Source organism: Aythya ferina, assembly GCF_964211825.1.
Source record: "Aythya ferina genome assembly, chromosome: 2".
Taxonomy (NCBI): Eukaryota; Metazoa; Chordata; class Aves; order Anseriformes; family Anatidae; genus Aythya; species Aythya ferina.
The window spans coordinates 82,113,740-82,134,819 of NC_140297.1; the positions used below are offsets into that span (position 1 = coordinate 82,113,740).

General features: G+C 40.6%; 1 protein-coding gene across 1 annotated transcript in view; it reads left to right on the forward strand.

Annotated features, from left to right (window-relative positions):
• The window catches only part of GMDS (GDP-mannose 4,6-dehydratase), a 405,376-nt gene that overhangs the window by 323,000 nt on the left and 61,296 nt on the right, over positions 1-21,080 (forward strand). Inside the window, exons 8-9 of the mRNA XM_084508158.1 lie at positions 971-1,089; positions 10,183-10,279. Coding sequence (XP_084364284.1) covers positions 971-1,089; positions 10,183-10,279 — 216 coding nt within the window. The remainder of the gene's footprint in view (positions 1-970; positions 1,090-10,182; positions 10,280-21,080) is intronic.

Consider the following 21,080-nt stretch of genomic DNA (forward strand, 5'->3'; position numbering starts at 1 on the left):
GAAACGTACCTGCCGTGATACCTCAAACAAGTCACACGTGTCTTTGTGCACCTCTATTTTCATCTGCTTTCCTGCTTTCTTGTTGATTTAGCTGGTCACCTAAATAATGGTGCTCATCTGTCCCTGTGTTTGTGGGAAGGGACTCTGAAAGATACTGCTGTGGGAAGTTAGCGTGCCCCCCCGAAATGCAAAAATGTTGGTAGTCCCATCAAGTTGTGCTTCAAAACCTGTTGTGATCTTTGTCACTGCTGCCCAAATGGTTCTCTGAAAGAGAAATGTTAATGGGTGTCGCACTTTTCTACCAGTATTTTCTGTGTTCTTGTGTCAAAAGAAAAAGTTTCTGCTGCAGTGTTGTAATACGTAATATTCAGTGCATATTCAGCAGGGGAAAAAAAAAAAAAAAAAAGATAAATTTGGTCAAATACACCGTTAACTATTCTTAGTTATGTTTAAATTACGTGTTCATAATTAAAATCCCTATTTAGCCAAGACAAACATGACAGAAGAAAGAACCAAAAGGACCTATATTTTCATGATTTAGTGTTTGCCATCATTCTATGACAAACAGACAATAGTGCTCTGGATGGAAACGTTACAAAATGCTGTTTACTTTCCCGTATCTATGTCAATTCATGCAGTGTTTAAGTAAGTGAATCCATGCTTTTGAGGGCTAAACCAAGTCTCAGTGTTCAAAAGTAAACATATTGAAGTCTCCCCTGCAGAAATCCCTGCTGTGAAACAAATTGAATATCAAATACAGCATTGTTTTCCATAATAAGCAATAATTGAACTCTTGTCAAAGTTGCACTGAACTGGTTAATAGCCACCATGTTAGGAAAGTGCTAACTTCCCTAGCTAGGGGTGTGTGTGTATGTGTTATCTCCAAATCTAAAATGCAGCAATATAATATCATGTACCAGAGAGGCCACTTACATATGCACTGAATCTGACTTTGTTTGTCTTCCCGCAGGCCATGTGGCTGATGCTGCAAACGGATGAGCCAGAGGACTTTGTCATAGCCACTGGGGAGGTCCACAGCGTCCGTGAATTTGTGGAGAAGTCATTTAAGCACATTGGGAAAACCATTGTGTAAGTATGAATGTGAGACAGTAGCCACAGGTTGAACACTTCTAGCCTTTTGCATTTGCTGTGTTACAGAGCACTGTTTATCTGTACTCCTCTTTTTTTTTTTTTCCCTCACTTTCTGTTCTGTAGCGTGAGGGTTTCAGGACATAAATGACTGCCACAGTGAATATATCCAGTACCTAAGGGAAAGTTGTAGGAGGGTACATCTTCATTTTTGATTCCAAAACTTCATTTGCTGTTCTCCCATCTTGGGGGCAGATGCCTGTTCAAAGATGTTAGTAACAGGGTGCTTTTCATTACCCTACTGCAAATGGGGTTTTCTGCCCAATTCTGCATTTTGTGTCCCCAGATCCCAGATATCCCCACAGTTCTGCTCCCATCCTCTGCGGTCTCAAGAAATGACACCTGCCAACCCTGTTCTTTCCACATGACAGCCCATCAGCCATTCCACAAGGATTATGTAGCAACTCACCCTGCATTCCTGCTAGCTCTTCTCCTACCAAGCCATAAAAATGTTGAGCAGTGGGTGCAGAATGTTTACAATGCATATTCCACATAGTTTGATTGAAAATACAGAATTCCTTCTCAAGGCCATATAATAAAACCAGGATGGCTTGGTGAGCGCTTTCCGTAATTTATATTTTTATTGTTTATTATTTTTTCAATTTCCCTCCTTCTGTATCTTCTCTGGGCCCCATGCATCAACATACCGATCTCAGCTGGAAAAGGGAGAGGAAAGCCACAGGCTCTTCCATGACGCTAGCGCCAGGGCTGTTCCTCAGGCCATCAAAGTCACTTGTGCAGCTGGTGAACTTTTGACAGGGCCAATAAGTTTTACTTGGGAACAAAAACTTGACAAATTCAATAAATATGCAGAAGTGCACAGATATATACAATATTATTTGAACAGCCAGTGGGTGGCTGGGGAGGTAATAACATTTTCTCCTCAATGAGTTTTTAGTCTGGTTTCAATTTTTGGCATCAACTTCCAGAAAAAAAAATGATAGCGGGGAAGAGAGACTATATAAATAGAATTTCTAGCCCAAATGCTCAATTTTGGGAATAAGTTTCTCTCCATATTTTTAACATCTCTTCACTGTGAGATGTCCCTTTATGATCACTCATTCTCCCATATGCCTTAACAGTAGTGAGGTAGGACAGGGCAAAAGGGAGGGAGCAGGAGCTCTAGTATGCTTTCCCTTTCTTCTTTTTCCCCTTTTTCTATACTTTTGCTTCTCATGTTTATAATCTAATTCTTCCTAATAAGCATTGAAATTGATATGTTGCAGATTCACTTGTTCCATATAAATAAGAATTCTTGTGATATCAAGAACTTTTTTCCCTATCCAGTGTTATTTGCAAAAGGAAGAATGAATATTTGGTGGTGGTGGTTTGTGGGTTTTTTTTGTTGTTGTTGTTGTTTGTTTTTTTTGTTTGTTTGTTTGTTTGTTTTTGTTTTTGTTTTTATTACATAAAATTAGAAACCAAGATGTATTGGTCAGTGTCTAGCTGAATGCCTTTTTTTGCAGATGTTCTCATCACTGCAGTTTCTTTTGACATCAATACATTTAACTGTTAGCTCAAAATTAAGCTCCCTGCTCTGGTATTAGCCAAAGAAATCTCAGGGTGTCCCAAGGCTTACAAATCAACATGTACTTTTCAGAGAGTAAATTAAACTCTCGAGAAAAACAGAAGAAAAGAACAACAATTACCCAAATGCAAGTGAAAGTATTTATGAATAGCTTTGGTTATAGACAGGAACCTAAACGCTTATTTTAGATTTAGTTGGTCCAAATACACATTTTTTTTTGTCTCTTTTAAATTTTTTTTTACTCATATATGTTTTCATGTGGTGGACTGTGTATCATTCATGGTGGTGATTAGTGCATTCAGTGTTTGTACTGAATCAATCACTCTTAAGTTTCACTCTGGGGGAAACTTTAGAGTATTACTCCAGCTGATGAGGTAGGGCAGGTATTCTGTGTGTGCAAAGGCATATTCACATTTTTTTTAATTAAAAAAAAAGTAATTTTCAAAAATTGTATAGGAATTTGCATGACATCTAGTGTCATGGATTTTTAGGAGCCTGAGTCTCCAAACCACTTTAGAAACAGGGCTTAGGCTGGTAATCATCATGGTTCTTTTGAAAATTTTCTTCACTGTGAATATGTTATTAACTTCTTAAGCCATTTATGGGTGTTGTGTACATAGCTGTACATATTTGTACAGCTGAGGTGACACTTCAGGCTGTTTATTTCCCCTGCTCCTTGGATGGGAGTAGTGTCACAACTGACCTACTACCATCCTACAGCCATCGGTCATCTTTCAAGTTGTGTTAGATGTAGAGCATTTTTAAGGATTTGGAAAGTTTCGTTAAGAACCTCCATAATTTTTGTAGATGTCGGCCTGGCCCATGCTTTATACACTCCTTACCCTCACTGTCTTCTTGGCTGGGCAGCTGGTAACCTTTCACATTCCTTGAAATCCCCAAGGGCTTTCTACTCCCACCTCCTCCCATTTGGATATATCTTCTTCAGGGAGTAACCTGGCAGCAAAATCCTCCCCTTTAGTGTTGTGGGACCCCACTGGCGAGTCCCATTGATTTGTTTCTTTACAATTTATGACGAGGCACCTAAGGACATTGCACCAGAGTTGCTAAATGAGTTCATGCAAGAATGGCTGCTTTCCTTCTATCTCCCATCCTGAAAGTTTGGATGTGATCTCTTGGGGTTGTTGCTTTTTTTGCAAGCGTTAGGAACTTTTGTAATCCCAAAAATTTATCTGGGAAATTTCCAGCAGTTTTTTCCACTTTTGTAAGTGATGGCACAGCTTCCCAGTATGGCAGTACAGTACACCTTTCAAAATCAACAGAATGATGGAGAAAATGCCCAGAAAAGATGTAGGGGCAAGCAGCAATTGACAGAGCTCATCACACACCTGCAAACACTGGGCACATGTGCAGGGACTTACCAACCCTACTTTGTGCTTTAGCAGGAAATGTCGCAAATGTAACAGCATCTTAGCTGTCACATCTTGATATTGCAATAGAAAATGGGAAGAAAAGCAATCCTGACTGCCCCACCAACCAAGTAAAAATATATTTTTTAAAGTTTTTTTTTTTTTTTCTTCCAAACAATTCACATTAACTTCTACAGCTGAACTTCCAGGGCAGCCTAAAAAGTCTTTCCAAAAAGATAACATAATACTCTGTCAAAGCTAGTCATTAGCACGTCAGGACTATATCTTCTTGCCAAAATGAAAGACAGAGAAACTTTACTACATTTTTGTAAGTAATGAAACGTACAGCTGCAATAAGACTGACTGATTCCCCTCTGAAATTGACTGTGAAATGTACACAGAGGTTTCTGTACACTGTACGTTTTTACCCTCTAACACTTCTTTTTCGAGGGAGAAATTTGAAATTATATTTATATAATCCTCTGAATCATTCAAATCCAGCCCTTTGTACTAACAGGAAAGCCTCAGAGCTACAAATATTTTCCCCCTGTAAGGATTACACTTTTTTTTTCTTTTACTTTCCCTGCTACTTATTACTAATTAAGTAGTACTTGGGGGAAACACTTCCCGCCTATAATTTGAACTACAGCAGGGTAAACGAAACAGGCAAACGCTTGTCTTGACTAATTTTCTGTCATTAATCTTATTAAATTAGAACAGGATTGCGAAGATAGCCCGAAACCACTACAGCACTCAGAGTTCTTCGCAGAGTGCTACAGAGACTGCTGTCTGCAATGTCAAAAAAAAAAAAAAAAAAAAAAGTTCTAGCATTGGAAAGATTTATTGTGTTTTTTATTAAAATAAAAATACATGCACATTTGTTACAGAAATATTCATTGCTTCCAGGATCAGAATTAATTTGGGGAAAAGTGAATATTTTACTCCAGTCTTTTGGCTGTACACACAAATTTTATCTTAACTAGCATGCATGTTGGTCTTCAAAAAAAAAAAAAAAAGAACCCCAAAAAGGAGAAGTTTGCAGATAAGTTGTGAGGTCTAATGGGGTGAACTACTGGCAGAACTGGAGCAGTGGCCTCTTCGGTGACTGTGAATGTTGATCTTAGCGAGAAGTTTTTGTTTCATTTTTTCTTTCTTCCTTGAGATGGAAGTCGGGGTCACAGACACACGTGAGATTTGAAGGACTTCTGTAAGAAAGTAAAGCCAACAATGTGTTGGTAACGGTGCTGCTGGGAGGTGAAAGAGGAGCCATCAAAAGTCATCATCTAAACAGCTGCTGTCCTCAGGTCTGGCTTTTGCCCACCAAACATTGCTGTCTGGCAGTGCTGTGTGTTGTATTTAACAGCTCAGGAAAATCAGAAGCATTCAAATGAGGAAGAAGGGAAGAGAATCTCATAAGTAAATTAGAGATATTTGGACAAGTGAGTGACATAAGGAGCCAGCCAGGCCAGTGAAGAATGCACAAGGCAAAGCCCTCACTTGGGACTGTACCCCTTTTTACACTCTTCTTATTGTAGACTATCTGTTTTGGGGAGGCATTTAACCTGATTCAGACAGAGAATTAACTCTCAACATCTGAGATTACTTTTTTACGTTCTTATTGATTTAAGCTTTTATCTTTGGCAGATCTAATAACTGTTTCAGAACTCAAGTTGGAAGACTGTAACAATTTAATATCTGATTTTGTACGTTGTGAAGTATGAGAGTTTCTCCTATATGAAGGCAGGTTGAAAATTAAATATGATGTTTCATATTCCATATTTTTTCCCCCACGTGGGATGAAATTAGTTCTCACAAATGCAGTTTGGAAAAATATCTGATTTCAGGTCAGCTGTAATGTTTTGTTTCTGTTCAAAAGTCCTATTAAAGAAAGAATAATGTAAAAATATTTTAATGCCATTCCAAAAGGAAAAACATTCTGAAAATTTCAAAGCTTCATTTCTAGATCTTATTAATAGATTTTTCTTGCAAATTGACAGTAATGTAACTTATTTGAAACTAAAACTTTTCTTTCCAGAGCATTTTGATTTTCACAGAAGCATTAATTTCTTGGAGAAAAAAAAATCTTGTGAACAAAAATCTTGTTAAAAAGGGAGCATTATCAGCTGCTTTCCAGCAAAGGGGGAAGAACTTGAAAAGATTTCCAACACACTGGAAAAAAAAAAAATAGGCCACGTAGCAAGTATTCTTTCCCAAAGATTCAGAATCTGGGGATTCACAATTTGGGTTTTTGAAACTTGAGCTTGGCAATGCTGGGAACTTAATACCAATGTTTTAACTGTGTTCCTTGAGCAAACAGCCACTGAGGACCAGAATCGTAAGAGCACAAGAGCAAATGTTTAAGTACATGCCTGCATGGTAGCATACTTGTTCTTAGATCTAAGCACAAGGTATCAGTTAAGCAGTCTCTGTGCCCTTCAATGCTTTGTTGCATCAGAGCTTGAGTTGGTAGCAAAGGAACTTCCAGAGAGTCATACTGAAAATTTCTCTACAAGCGATTACTTGCAAGAGACATCAGTGGTCTGTTGTATGGTGTCAGTTTTGCTGTTTATAAAGCAACAGGACAGATGGACTGCTCTGTAATCATGTGTGTTGGCCTTCAGGTCACAAATATGCAAAGCCCACACAAATAGTATTGACATTAGCTGTGGAGAATGAGCAAAGCTTTCCTAAGAAGTCACTTTTAAGTAATTTATTGTTTGGTTTCAAATGTGAAAATATTTTATATTGGCATATATTTGATTTTTAAGGTGTGATAGTTGTTTTTTTTTGTTTGTTTGTTTGTTTTCCCATATAAAGGCTGGGAGTCTTTAGCTGCTAATGATTCTGAATACTTTGTGAAATGTTCTTAGTTGTGCCACTCTGTAAAGATTGTGACAGGATGAAATGCACACGCAAGTTGCATCTCTGTGCTTTTTGAAAGGTTTCATTTGCAGTTGATTTTGTGGCCACTTCATCAAAAATGCACACACTTTGCCTTGTTTGCTATTCAATCCCAGCCATTTGGACCTTTTGGTCCTTTGCAGTGCTATTCCTGCCACCCACTGATTAACCTGGCTCCCCTGGGTCACTCCCTGCCCTCCTCACATCCCACCGAGTGCCCCAGCTCTTCATCCTCAGAAAGTCCTCTGTCGCTGTTGATGTTTTTATAGCTTGAAGCTTGCTGTCTTACGGAATAGTTGTAGGAAATGGAAAATAATTGACATCTCCCAGAGTCAAAGAGGAAAAGGAGCATTCATCACAGCTGGTAATAAGTATTAAAACAGTAGTAATTTGCGGATATGAAACTAGCTTTGAATTAAATGCAGTCCATTCCTCTAGAGAGTGTAGAAGTTCTTGAGGTGAAGAACCTTTTACACAAGTGAATTTGTGCATGCACTTGAAATATGAACTTCTTAGTTCTATGGAAATATGAACTTCATAGTTCTATGGCACTGCTTTTTGTCCTAAGCAATCCCAGAGCACCCATCTCTAACAGTGAGGTGCTCACTGTAGCAGCGTGGATGTAGAAGGCATCAAGCTCCCTTGGCAGTAGCAGGGAGAATGGTCTCGTGCATCCTCCTCTGGGTACAGAGCAGTCAGGCATGTGGTCAGTGCCATCAGCTTTGAGAGCAAACCCATCCTTTGCTTCAGTGAGAGCGTGCAGCTCCCCAGCATGGGGCAGGTGATGTAGAGGTGAATTACCTGCAGGCTCCAGGACCAACCTTTGGTCAAAAGCCTACACTATGCCATTCTCCTTGAATTTAGCCCAGTCCCAATTAGTCAAAATTTCTTTAGCCAGGGTCCCGTTACATTTTCCCCAAGGTATACAAAGCTCTTTTCTTGCCCACTTGGGCCCTGGGGAGCAGAAAACCCACTAGTCCTTGTGGCTGGAGCTATCTAAAACCACAACAACGTGAGGATTCCCCATGCCTCTTCGACCACGCTCGTGCTTCAGGATAGTCTGGCATTACATTCTCCAGTAAACGATTCTGACTGCAGTTTGACTACAAATTAAGGGGTTTGTTGGTGCTTTTGGTGGGATTTTTTTCCCCTTCTTTGTTGTTAAAAGAAGAGGGGAGAGGGAGTTGGTTAGCTAATTGGATGCCTTGCTCCTGGTGTCGGGTTGGCTCCAGCACAATCCCTTTTATCAGCAGTATGGTGTCCCCAGCTGGGAGCGCAGAGGTGCCAGGAATAATTAAAAGTGCTGCTATCAAGTTCTACTGTGTTCACAATGAGAATTACTTTTTTCCTTGTGAACTTTTCACATTGCCGGGCTGAGCAGAACGGGTGGAGCTTTCTTCTTAAGTTATTTCTATTGTTATATAACTTCGATGGTGACATTAAGTGAGTCTTTACTGGCTGGGTCGAGCCTTCTGGAGACTGTTGGGTGTTAAATGGGGTTCTCTGCTCAGTGACCTCCAACAACAACTGACGTCTCCTGATCTAAGCACTTCCTGTTGTTTTACTGGTGACGGTTAGTTTTCTATTAAGCTCATTTGAGTCCTGCACATTTTTACCCTCTGCCCTTTAAAGGGAGGGACTAATGTTAGTTTTGGCTTCTGAATGGAAACTTTACAGTGCAGGCTTCAAACAGAGCAACTGTGAAAGAGAAAGGAAGAAAATTTAAGTTATAAATCATCTTTAGCATCATGTCATGACTATCTACAGCTGACTTCATCATGGCTATTATCTGTTGGAAATTATTTCAATGTGAAGTGTTCCCAGTATCAAGCATCCTACAGGCTTTGCTAGTCATCCAAAAGTCATGAGTTTTGCTTAAAAAAGAACATGGGATTTAAAAACTAGTAATAATACATATTTGGTACTTCCTTCTGCTTTTTGGTGTTTTAACCTTCATGGGTACACAGAGGTCACATTTTCAAATTTTCCTCCATAGCCCTTGGGGCTAGAAACCCAAAAATGAAGGCTGAAATTGTCAAAGAATTAAACTCTTCTGAAAGCCTGGGGGGGAGGGCAGGGGAGCAAAGAAAAATCAAATCTGTGGCAAAATCCCAAGAACTGGCGGTACAATTAGTAAGTGGGAGGCAAGGGGCAGTTTTCTTTCATTGCTGATGACTGAGGCTAAATAGTCTAAATCACAGCGCTGATTTAAATTACATAGATTTTACTTGAACAGAAAAAAGTAAAGGATTTCATCACCGTGTTTTTGTGCCAAGCTGGTTCAGAGCCCCATGATATACTTAGAAGCAAAAAGCAAGGAGCGGATAGGGTTTCAATCATAACTCTGGATTTTGTACGTTCGGTGAATTAGTTTTGAGACATCAATGTATGTTCCCAAACGTTTCATCCGAAACATTTGTTTTGAGAGGGAGCATTGTCCTCAGGCTTCCTGGCTGCAGTCTGCCCCTTGCAAAGGCAGAGCCACTCACCCATCAAACTGTGCCTGTTCAGCTGCCATACTCAGCCCAAAAATTTTGACCAGGACAGATGCTAAGCAAGTAGTCCAGGGCAGAACCAGATCACATAAATTACAGCAAATTGCAGGCTGTTCAACACATATGAAACTAATTTAGACAAAGGAGCTGACTGTAAGCTCGCAGGTAGTGAGTATTGTTTACAGTCCATGTATGTGAAGTGCCATGTCAAGCTAGGACTGAAAATTCAAGAACTGTTTTTGTTTTGTTTTTCCTGGTTAAGCACAAATTAGATTATGCAGCTTAATGCTATTCAAACAGAGCTTCACTTCCATAAAATTAACAGATTAAAGTGTTCCTGAAACTATTGGCTAAAATACAAGAATTAAAAATATTTTAAGAACCATTTTAAACAACTTTGACCCAATCCACAAACGAAAAGGTTCACTGTCATATTTATTTGAAGATACATGAAACATTCTGAAATCGGGATGTTTTATTTTCCCCTCACATTATGTGTTTAATTTGGAAGTCCTGTATTTTAGACCTTCCACTGAATCAAAAACCAAAACAAAGAGACTTCAAAAGCCATTGTTGCTCCATTCAAGACTGAACTCTGCCTTTGTTCCTATAGCTAATGAGTTTATACTGTCCTGCAGGGAGAATTGACACCAGCCTCAAGTAAATGAAAGCAGGCCAAATGTTGGTAAGATCAGAGCACTAAAGTAATTATGGGTTGATTAAATGTTTATCTTCTTTACAGGTGGGAAGGGAAGAATGAAAATGAAGTAGGGCGATGCAAAGAGACTGGCAAGATTCATGTGACAGTCAATCACAAGTACTACAGGCCAACTGAAGTGGTAAGAAAATGCCCTCTCTTAGCTTTGCAAATGAATAATCCAATCACTCAGCCAATAAATTGCTGCATTTGGCTAGCAGTCTGTGAAAACGGCTTAATTGCACTCCTGCTGCCAGCTTTTAGAGCTCTAAATTAGCCTGCTTGATGGCCCCTTTGCAGCCAGCTACCTGGGAACTAGCAAACAGCACTGCCCAGGAGGAGCGGGTCTGTCTGCCCTGCTGGGGAGATGCTGCTGTGCCTCGTCACCCTCTCTGAATTGCAGAGGGGAGGCTTGGAGGAGTGAAATGTCACCCTGTGGGTAACAAATTGAAGTATAAAACAACTTATGATGCCTTCTGGTCCTGAATTGGTTCATGGTCATCTTTTCTCCAGATGCAAGAAGGAAAAGTAGAGGAAGATGGGCACTAATAGGCTTGATTTTTGAAGTCCTCCTTCTGTGTCTTTGTAGCAGTGTTTCAGTTCCATTCAGTGAGTATCGCCTGTTCAGCTTAGATTTTTGCAACGGGGAGCATCACAAAATGCCCATTTTAGAAGTGCAAGCATGCTTGTGGATTTTGTTTTCTCAGGCGTTTTGTGAGATCCCATTTAGAAAATGCTCATTTGCAGAGCGTGTCTTCGCTCCCAGGAGTGAAGTCTGCCAGACGCTCGCACTGCTGGCAGGCCAGGCCTCTAACCCTGTGCTCAAATCATCTAGTGAGCATGCTAGGAGACAAAAAAAGCAATGCTCCCAAGTCAGGCAGGATGGTGGCAGTGCACGGAGATGGCACAGGATGGAGCCTGGTTTCTGGACACGGGGAACAATAGGCCTTATTGTGCGGAGTGAGAGAGGGTGTGCCCAGGAGAGGATGTTCTCCTCTCCTGGGGAGGGTGACACCAGCCCCGCTGGCTGCTGACACAGCATCGGCTGTCAGTCAGCTCGTTCAGAAGTGCTGGCTTCAGCTTCCCGATATGAGCAAGGTGTGACGAGCACATTTGTCTTGACACAGGTTGCAGGGCGTGAGTGGGAAGCTGCGTGTGTGTAAGCGAACATCGGTTCTAAAGTGGAAGTTCAGAGGGGAATAAGAGGCTTTCGTGGTATGCGAAAAAGGGCTGGGCCCGTGTACCAGAATCAAATGCTAGGAAGTCATTAAGAGATGTCCGTCATTCTATGCTTTGGTAAGGTGTCAGGATGATAAGGAGGACACAGAGACAAAAGGACTTGCCAAACAGGAAAAGGACACTTGACCCAACAAGTCTGCGCTTTGTGAGACCCGCTTTCCTGCTTTGTCATACTCCTTACTAATGAGTACATATTCCTCAGCATCCACTGGTTGCCCTCGCTAGAGCTTCACCTTATTTGTGTGCCCAGACATTTTCTGCTGAAATAGTTTTGTCCACCATCTTCTCTTCATCTTTATTGGTCTATTTTGGGAACACGATTTCTGGATTTTAAATTCAGCTCATGACATGCTTGTCCATTTTGGGACGGTGTGTAAACAGAAGTTCTTCAGGAATGCTCATGCAATTGATGTTGAGTTCACACATGAAAACAGTGATGTATCAAATACAGAGCACAATGTGCCTTTCAAATAGCACTGCAGATAGAGATCAGTAGAGATCTTTATCTGAAATTATCTGGTCTGCCCTAGACAACCTATTTTTCCCTTGGGCTCTCTTCCGCTGCCCCCATCTTGCCTTGCATTTAACATGCTCCTTACTCGGTTCCCATGGAATCCAGGAAGGCTGTGAAAGCTGCTTGAGCACAAGCAGGGGTCGAAGCACCAAATGGGAATCACATTTGTGAGATTCCAAAAGGCCAGACCAAAACCTAATCCATTGCCAGAAAGCGAGGAAAAGCAATGAGAGAACTGAAATAGACTGACGGCGCGTGTCCCCTCCTGCTACCCTCACTAAGATCGCTGAGGGCAAGGACGCCTCAGGTTGACATTTTTGCAAGAGGCTTAGCCAGATCGGTTAATGGGAATTCTGCTGTTGAATCCTAGCTGACACACAAAATCCAGTGCTCAGATTCTCATGTCTTACTTGGAAATGTTTCTGTCTGTCTCTCTAAAATTTAACATGGTATTCTGAAAAGTGAAAATAAATAACATTTAATCTTGTATACAGTCAGTTCTGACAGTGCCAATACATTCATTTGAAAACACATTTGTTTTCTTCAGTCAGTGATCCCTGGGGTCAAGGCCTCCCATTGAAAAGCTTAGCCGTACTGAAGAAGAAACCTTGAAATGTGAGACTGTCTTCTGGTCAAACTAAGTAGACTCTTTGAATGCCTCGACTCTAAATCTCTTCACTCTGCTTTTTGACTGCTTTGGGGCCCCCTGATATTTACTGGCCTTGGGAATTGTTCCTGCTAATGCTTCTAATGCCTGTCTTTCTCCTTCAATTCTTGTGCCTTGCTAACGACAAACCTATTGCTATCATTTCTTTTGGCTAGTATCCTCTCAGTATCCTTTTTGACCCTTCTTTTAAATTGTGTTTGGAGACTGTAACCTGCTGTATGGTTTGGAGAAAAATGATTACTTCTGCCTTTCTTAAAATCAGCAATTTTCACAAGAGCTCCATCACAAGCTTGCTTTTTATACTGAAATTGATACAGCAATAAAGATGCTTTCATGCATTTTGCAGTCTTTTTTAGCACATGGCTGGTAAGGGTGTATGTTACATTCATTTGCTGCTCTAGGTATGAAAAGATAAGTTTCCACTGCAGTTTACTCACCTGTAGAATTTAGAAATGATCTCACTAGTCTTTTCAATTATTGCTACAATCAGAATGCAGGTAGGCAACTTAGTCTATCCTTGGATTTGAATAATCCACTTGACTTAAAAAATATATATATTTTAAAAATTCAAAACACGATTCTGTGAGCCAGCTCATTCAGTTGGAAACAAGCAACCCTGCAGCAGAGGATATTGGAACCATCACATCTCTCAGACCCTGAAGTGGGGTAATTTTTATAGAATTTGGTCCTGTCTTTAATTTTCTTATCTTTCAGCAAGATATTAACTCACTGTCATTTCTTGCAATATATTTACATATATTAGAAAAAATGGAATAATCCTAAAATTAACAACAGAACAATGGTATCTGAAGAAATCAAGTGAGATAGTCAAGCAGGTATTTCCCTCCAAGAGTTCCACAATCATTGCTACTAATCAAGTTAAATATGTTTAAGTGTTTGAGTAAAATTGCTTCTAGTATTTTTGCATGGCAAATATTAAGCTAACAGTTCTTCTTGGTGTTTCCATCATTTAATTGTGCTTTCTCACAACAATGAAAATCAACCTCAGATCTCATTGGTCTGACCCGTCACCAGAGAACTTAAGATGTGTATTTTTCAGTTAAGAATTTAATAAATTCTATCTTAATATTTCTTTTAAAGAAAAAAAGAATGAAGGGGAGAAACATTTCAACCATGTGGAAGTGTTGTGTATGTTACAGGGAATCCTTCTGCTTCATCCCACCTGTTTCTGTAGGTGTCCCACAACTTTTTTAGATTAGGAGCTGCAGGTTGAATTCATGCATTGCATTTGTTATGGACTGGCATGGCTGTAACTCTGAGGATGTACATAGATCAATGCAAATTTCCTTCCCTCATGCAAGCCCTAGAACCTCTGTCACAATGTGATGCTAATGTTTAAGCACACATAAGGCCTCTTATTATTCTTCTTCAAAGAAAAAAGGGTATGCTAACTTCTTCTTTTTGTTATATGCCTTAAGCAGTTAAGCATTTTTCTCCCTGTACTTTCTAGCACTGATATAAATGAAACTCCATGCCATAGTTAGCAGAAAAATTCACAGCAGCACAGTGTCCAAGGATACTTTGTCCTCCTGGAATTATTTCTCTCAAGCTGCTCTAACTTCTAAGAAGTTCCATATCCCTCTGCACCAGCTTGGTTACTTTTCAAAGGATTGCTTGTCGAATCTAAATATCTACAGAAATATATGAAAAAAGAAATTTTCCAGGTTTTCTACATGTTGCTTACACTAAACTTTACATCTTTACTTAACTACATGTGGCCTCAGTTGCCCTTTTTCTTCTTTGGAATTAAGCAGGACGGCTTTAAATTTCAGTCTCTTCAGATGTTTTTTAAAAATTCAGCTCTATGTTTCCCATGTTTCATAGGATTCCAGTAAAAAATTCCTTGGGGCATATCACATTCTCCCAAAGTCAGCTTTCTTAAAGTCAAAAACATTTGTGAACTCCTCTAAGTGTTCCTGCCATAAAGACCATTTAGACTCTAATGAAACCATGGTCACAAAACCCTGACTGCCTTGTGCTTCCACTTCAGTTTCCATGCAAGCTTCATTTCCCACTCTTAAGTTTGGAGCAGCCTGTGCTTGTAAACTGTTTAGATGTCTGTATGAGGAAACACGTGCTTCCCTTCCTTAAGGATCTTTATGCTCATCAATGTCAACGTGCGACCTGTATTAATAGTCACGAAAATGAAATGAGAGCATTCAAGGAAGAATAATCTTCAGATAGTTTTCCTGTCTATTTTCCTCACTGGCAGCCAGGTGAAGAAGTTGCATGTTGTCATAACTCTGGCAGTCTTCTCCTGTCTTTTTGTTTTGTTTTGTTTTTTATTTTATTTTATTTTATTTCTTGTTTTGAAAACACATGTCAACATCTGAAAACTACTGCTTTGGTAAATGATTGCCTCTGTTGTCCTTAATTCTCCTCCAAGCTGGCTTTGCTGCTGTGTCAGCCAAAATATTTATATCATTCCTTACTTAAGACTCCACATTATCTCTGCATTCCTTTGCCACCCTCTTCCTTTTCTTTGTCTCTCCTGCTAGTAAAACCTGCAGTAGATTTTTTTCATTTTAGTTACAGGCCTTACGTATCAGGCGTTTCAGAAGCGTCTCTGAAAACATACATGTCAAATTCAGCCAAGTAAAATAATGATCAATAATAACTTGTCACTGTGTGCCATCCACAAGGCACTGAGCACTTTAAGCGTTTCTCTACGAGCATGTGGAAGAGGTAAAAAGCAATATCAGCACGTTTCAGCTCATGAAACATGTGTATGGCAGAGCAGAGGGACTGTGCTGCGTGAGGGAGGCCGTGAGGTGGTAGAGGTAGGAGGAGGAGGGCTGAGGGCACTGCGCTCTGTGCAGGAGCCACTGTTCCTCCACAGGTAGCACTCTGCTTTTTTTGTCTCATCCTGACTTCGCTTGCGTTAGCAGTTCCTTGAAAGATAGGAAGATCATTTTTACTCACAGGTTTTCCCCTCTCAGGTTTGAGGTCATTAAACCTGAGAATCTTCAGCAGGTTCATGTCTAGCGTGTCTCCCTGTCCTGTTTAATCCTCCTCACAGGCTTGGCGGGAGCCCTAGCTTACCTCCTTTTTTATGGGAGCAGCTACCTAATACGTACCCCTCCAACACTCCCACACACATTTCTGACTTTTCGCTTCATAACTAGCTCATTACATCAGTATTAGACAGCCGCATCCAGTAAAGGAATCCCTCTGGACACTGCTGTTTGCAGTCCTCATATGCTGTGCTTTACTCAGTTGCTTCTCTTTGCGTCATCCTGCTCCTCCTCTGCTGTGCCTCCAACAAAATATGTCTCTGGCAACTTCTGCAACTGGCTCTGTTCCCCTTCTTCCTTCACCACCTCTTTCCCTGCTGTCATTCCTGAGGTTTTGAAGCCAGCCATGTGTCATCTGTGACCTTCACATCTTCACTGATCTTCCTGAGAACATCAGCCTGTCTCTCTGAGCCTGCTCTCTGATCCCCTAATACCACAACTATCCGACAAGAGTAGCCAGAGGAAGAGGATGTCCCAGCCTCCTGGGGTGTAAGTTGGAGTGACTTTGCACCCTGACTGTTGCACCATATGTTCATATGTTACAAGATCTGTAGTTTTTTTATTCAGTAATGTTAGACTGGCTGAAGAAATCTATGACTAACTTTGGGCAAAGCTATTTTCCACTGGGGGTAGGTAAAGAGATTGCAAGCCCACTGAAAAGCTCATGTAAAGATAAAGCTGTCATCCAAGCAGAAGGGTTGGTGGTTTTAATTCATTGCTCATTTTTCTAAATGATGCTGACACGTAGCAATTAGTGGCAATCTTAGATGTGACAGATCCAGGCTCAACTCCTGAAAACAGATTTTTAAATTAAACTTAGGTGACTGGAGGATTAAGACTGAGGGAGAGGTGAATGAGGACAGAAGGCTGTTTAGCTCCGTAATTAGGCCCTGATTCAGCCAAGCATCCAAGCAAGTGCTTCACTTCAAGGGCATGAATACTTAATAGGGACAGTTTCCATACTCGGAGCTATGGACATGCTTACGTGCATTGCTGCATCATAATGTGAAGTAAAGCAATTCATCTGTGATGGATGGGAACTAGATGGTCAGCCCAAACTCTTGTGGGAACTCAGGAGGTGCCAGCTGACTATTCTTGTTTGCATGCTCAGAATGTGTGCTCACATGTATGTGAGCACAGTATGCAGGAGAGGAGATGCTGAAATACAGTTTCTTTACCCAGGTTGTCCTAGGATGGTTTTGCAGGCAAAAAGGGATTAGACCAAGTTCATGCAGTCTTTAGTTTTCATCAGCTGCTCCTGCAGTGACATTTCCTGTCCGTAATTCTTCTCCGCCTTCCTGGTGGTAAGAAGTCTTACTGCCACCTCTTCACTTATTCATGTTTATTCATGCACAGAAAGCCTTTCTTTATCTCACCTCTTATCCCTCTGCCTCCCCCTTCTCTTGGCTTGCCATTTGGCCTCCTCCCGCCTGTTATCTCTGTCTGTTGTCTCGCCTTGTTTTCTTATCACCGCCTGTCCCACACAAACACTCCCTGTGCTTCAGCAGCTGTGGTGGGAAATGCAAAGCCCCTGCAGGGAGGTCACAAGGGTGGGAGAAAGCCTGGAATGGGCTAAAGCCACAACCGAAGTCCAGGCACAGGCAGCACCAAAGACACATTCATCACAACTGCCAAGCATTGCTTCCCATCAAGGGTTCCCACTACCTACAGCCTTTTACCTACAGCCCTTCCCCATTTCCTTCATGAGATCAGGTGTTCAAAAGAGCTGAACTATGGTTCAGACCACATTTTGGAGTGCCTAGTGACTTGGGTGAGACTGGAGACCTGGTGGAGCACTCAGCGTGAAGCTGTTCCCACCAGGGCTTTCCAAAGACCTCGTTGTCAGAGGTAGTGGAGGTCACTTACTGACCTGATTGCTTATTTGCGTTCAAAAGTGTGAGCATTTCTGAAGATCTGTCTCCCTTTTGGAGCCTGTTTCTTTTATTTTACAGTAGGATTTTAAAAGCAAAAGTCAAGCAGTATGTTAATAATACTGTTCATTGTGACTGTGGTTCCCACCATGTTATAACCTCTTAAGTATGCTGTGCCAACACAACATTTGCTATGGTTTTAGAGTGGCAGCACAGAACCATAAAATACATGATTTATATGACAATAAAAGTCGCTTTTGAATACTGAGGATATGAGACAGAGGTGAGGTTTTCTTCAGCAAATCTGGATTAAACTCCTCTCTTGCTAATTTCTCCAGCATTTTCAAGAGCTTGCCTGACTTCTACTGTATTTTATTTTATGGGTGAGTGGGTGCATAAAGGAAGAGGCTGTTAGTGTGTTTCATCTGAGGAACCAGAAGATGGTTTTAGTGCTGTTTTAAAAGCAGCTTCTGCTGGGTTTGGGTCAGCAGATGTCTTGACATCAGCCTTTTCAATATTGAGTCAGTGGCTGTCTGGGGGTGCAGCTGTCCCTAGACTGGATATGCTGTGACAACTAATATTATTCCTGTTTGAAGGATGGTACTTCAAGCTACCAATTCTCAAAATCACATCCCTCCTCCTACATGTCTAAGTGTTACTTTCTTGTTGTTGATGTTGTTATCAGAGTGAGTTCAGTTGTCCCTCTGAGGGACACCTCAGAGCAGTGAGAAAGGGCCATATGGACAAAGCCGAGGAGAAATACATAAACACGCAGCCAGTTCTGAGGAAGGAGGAGGGTTTGGGGGTTGGTCTCCAAGAGCTTTCGTTTTGTGTTTTTCAAGTTTTTCACAGTCCAGAAATGACAGTAGGTTTCTTTCGCTTTCTTGTTCTGTATCTTTAGTTATTAAAAGTTTATTCCTCTAAAAAGTGTGGAAAGTTTTGACTTTACGTTGGAGATGGAGAAATATTCAAGAAGCATTCTGCTCAGAAGGAAAAAAAAAAAAAAAAGAGAGAGAGAGAGAGACAGAGGGAGACCAAAAGACCAAAACTGCTTTTTCACTTTTTCTAATGAAAGCCTAATTTGCAAGAGGGAGTACCTTTTTGGTGGTACTCAGGCTTGCTTTCAGATTGATCATAGAGGTCCTCTGTCTCCCCCAAAAAAATCCACAAGAAGTTTTTTTTTCAGACTCATATCTTTATCCTTCACTATTAGCAATTTCTTTTGAAGAGGCAAATGGTTGAAAGGAAGTGGAGGTTTGGAACTGGTCGTTTGCAAAATAAACAAACCGTCACTCTTCCCTTCTTCCACTTTTAGAGTCATAATTTGTAAATTAACAAATTTGTGATGGAGGTAAAATGAGGTGGGACCTTTGTTATTGTTGCCACCCTGTGATGATGATGCCAATTAGTGTTTAACCACCTTCCATATCTTCATTTCTCATCTTTGTGTTCCACTATAAGCCTGTAGTGATGATACTTGCCTTATCAAAACTTTAAGCATTTTATTTATTATTTAGTATCCTTAATACTTCTCTAGTGTTGCAGGAGAGCTTCTGTGGCTGAGTTGCAGGAGAAACTGAGCCTTGTCGGTCTAAGCAACTTTTTAAAAGTTTGTTGTTGTATAAAACCACAGAAAATGATCTTTGTGGCACAAGCATCAATAGTACTTATCATGAACCAGGAAATGGATCTTTGTGCCCATCTTGGAAGCTCCCCAAGCTGTCTGATGTCCCAGCTGGATGGGTGAAAGGGGAGACAGTATTTATCTGCAAGGCAGGAGAGACTTAAACATTAAAGAGCTTTATGCCTAGGATCAGCTGGAATTTTTGCTCATTCCTCACATATAGAGTCTGAGCTCACCAAAGCAGACAATATAAAAAATATTAACAGGATTCAAGAAGACATTAGTAATAGATTAAGAGTGTAGGCCTCCCTTGAAAGACTTTTTTTCTTGATTTTTTTTTTTCCCTTTCAGCCTGGAAAGTCTGAAGGTGAGTAGGTGAAGTCAATTTTAATAATTCACAGACAATAATACATCTATTCCTCACTTGACAGAGCTAGTGTTTAAACTATTAGCATTGCCTGGCATGACATAAAACAGGATCAGTCACTCATCCCTTTGAAACATCTAACCTGGCTTGATTTAAATGTCTTCCTTCCAGCCTTGCCAGTGCATTTTAATAGTCTTGGTAGAGCTCTCAGCTGACTTGTGACTTCAGACTTTATCTGCTGGGCTGTGGTTAGGAATGGAGTATGACAGCACCATTCCTCCTCAGCTCTTTCTGTATGCAATGACACAGAAACCTCAGTGCTGCAGATAGCCATTGAAATTCAAAACAGACCACTTGACTGCTGAACAGAAATGTCTTTTTAAATCAGATTTTCTTTTTGGAACATTGTTCTGTAATTTTGGAAAACTCTTTTTTTTTTTTTTTTTTTTATTCCTCCAGACTGCTGAACTGGTACTACTCTGCAGTCATGCTTCGTATCGAATAGCTGTAAGGGGAAAGGTGGATTAACAATAATGAAAACAAAAAATGTGTTTTAAAATAGGACGCCTGCCTGTTTTTTTTTACAGTAATCTGTGACAAGTTCATGTTTATAATTCACTACATCTGTTACTGAGTTAGTGCTTTGCAGACCTTACTTTTACAAATTTCCAGATTGGGTGACTAGGAGTTGAATTGCTTTTGTTTTTATTTTTTCTTCTGATTGACCCATAAAATACTACACTTCCACCTTCTGATTTAGAAAGCAAAAACATATATATTAAAGCTTCTTTACAATAACAAAGACTTCTGACTAAAGCAATTGGCTCCCACTGTAGTTTTCCCTTAGATAACAGTTGTAAATTCCCAAACCTCTAATCTTTGGCAGCATTTCCCCCTTGATCCTAGTTTCTGTTTCCATGTGTTGGGAGAGATTAAAAAGTTGGTTGTGAAGGTGAAATTGGAAACAGAAGAAATGTGAGGTTTTAGGAAAAGCGCAGGTGAGTGATATGACCAAGTTTGTTCTGTGCACTGTTTTCTTAACTAGGAAACAAAGCCTACCAGGGCCTTTTCTTATACTGCAGTGTCACCACTGATCACATGTTGTGACATTCACTCCTCACTCTAAACAATTCTTCTGTAGTGCTAATCCTATATGGTTACCACAGTCTTTTATCCCTCACGTAGTTGGCTTAAAGGGCTTGCAGATGAGTACCCAAGGTAATATTTAGGTGTTTTTCCTGACCTTTCTTTCTCTGTCTCCTCCCCAAGGCGCTTATTGGTATTATCTCTGCATTTCACGTATTTGTAAGAGGCCTTCTGCAAGGCTTCTAAGCTTCAAATAAAAAACAAAATTAGTCTTGACTGAAGAAGTGAATCCAGAAGAGCCAGACAGCTCTGGCACTGTAAACAGAAAGTTGGCATGATTAGAATCTGACTAGCCCTAAAGGTAAGCCACCCACCTGTATAATAACTCAATAGCTGTGTGCCGCAGTGAACGCAAGAGAAAGGTGGACATGGGAGTGAGAACAGAAATACAGGAAAGCACATCATTCACTACAGTGGAGATTCACAGCAATGAAGACTTATGTGCACTTGAAGAACAGCCAAAGGGAGTTGGTGATGGAT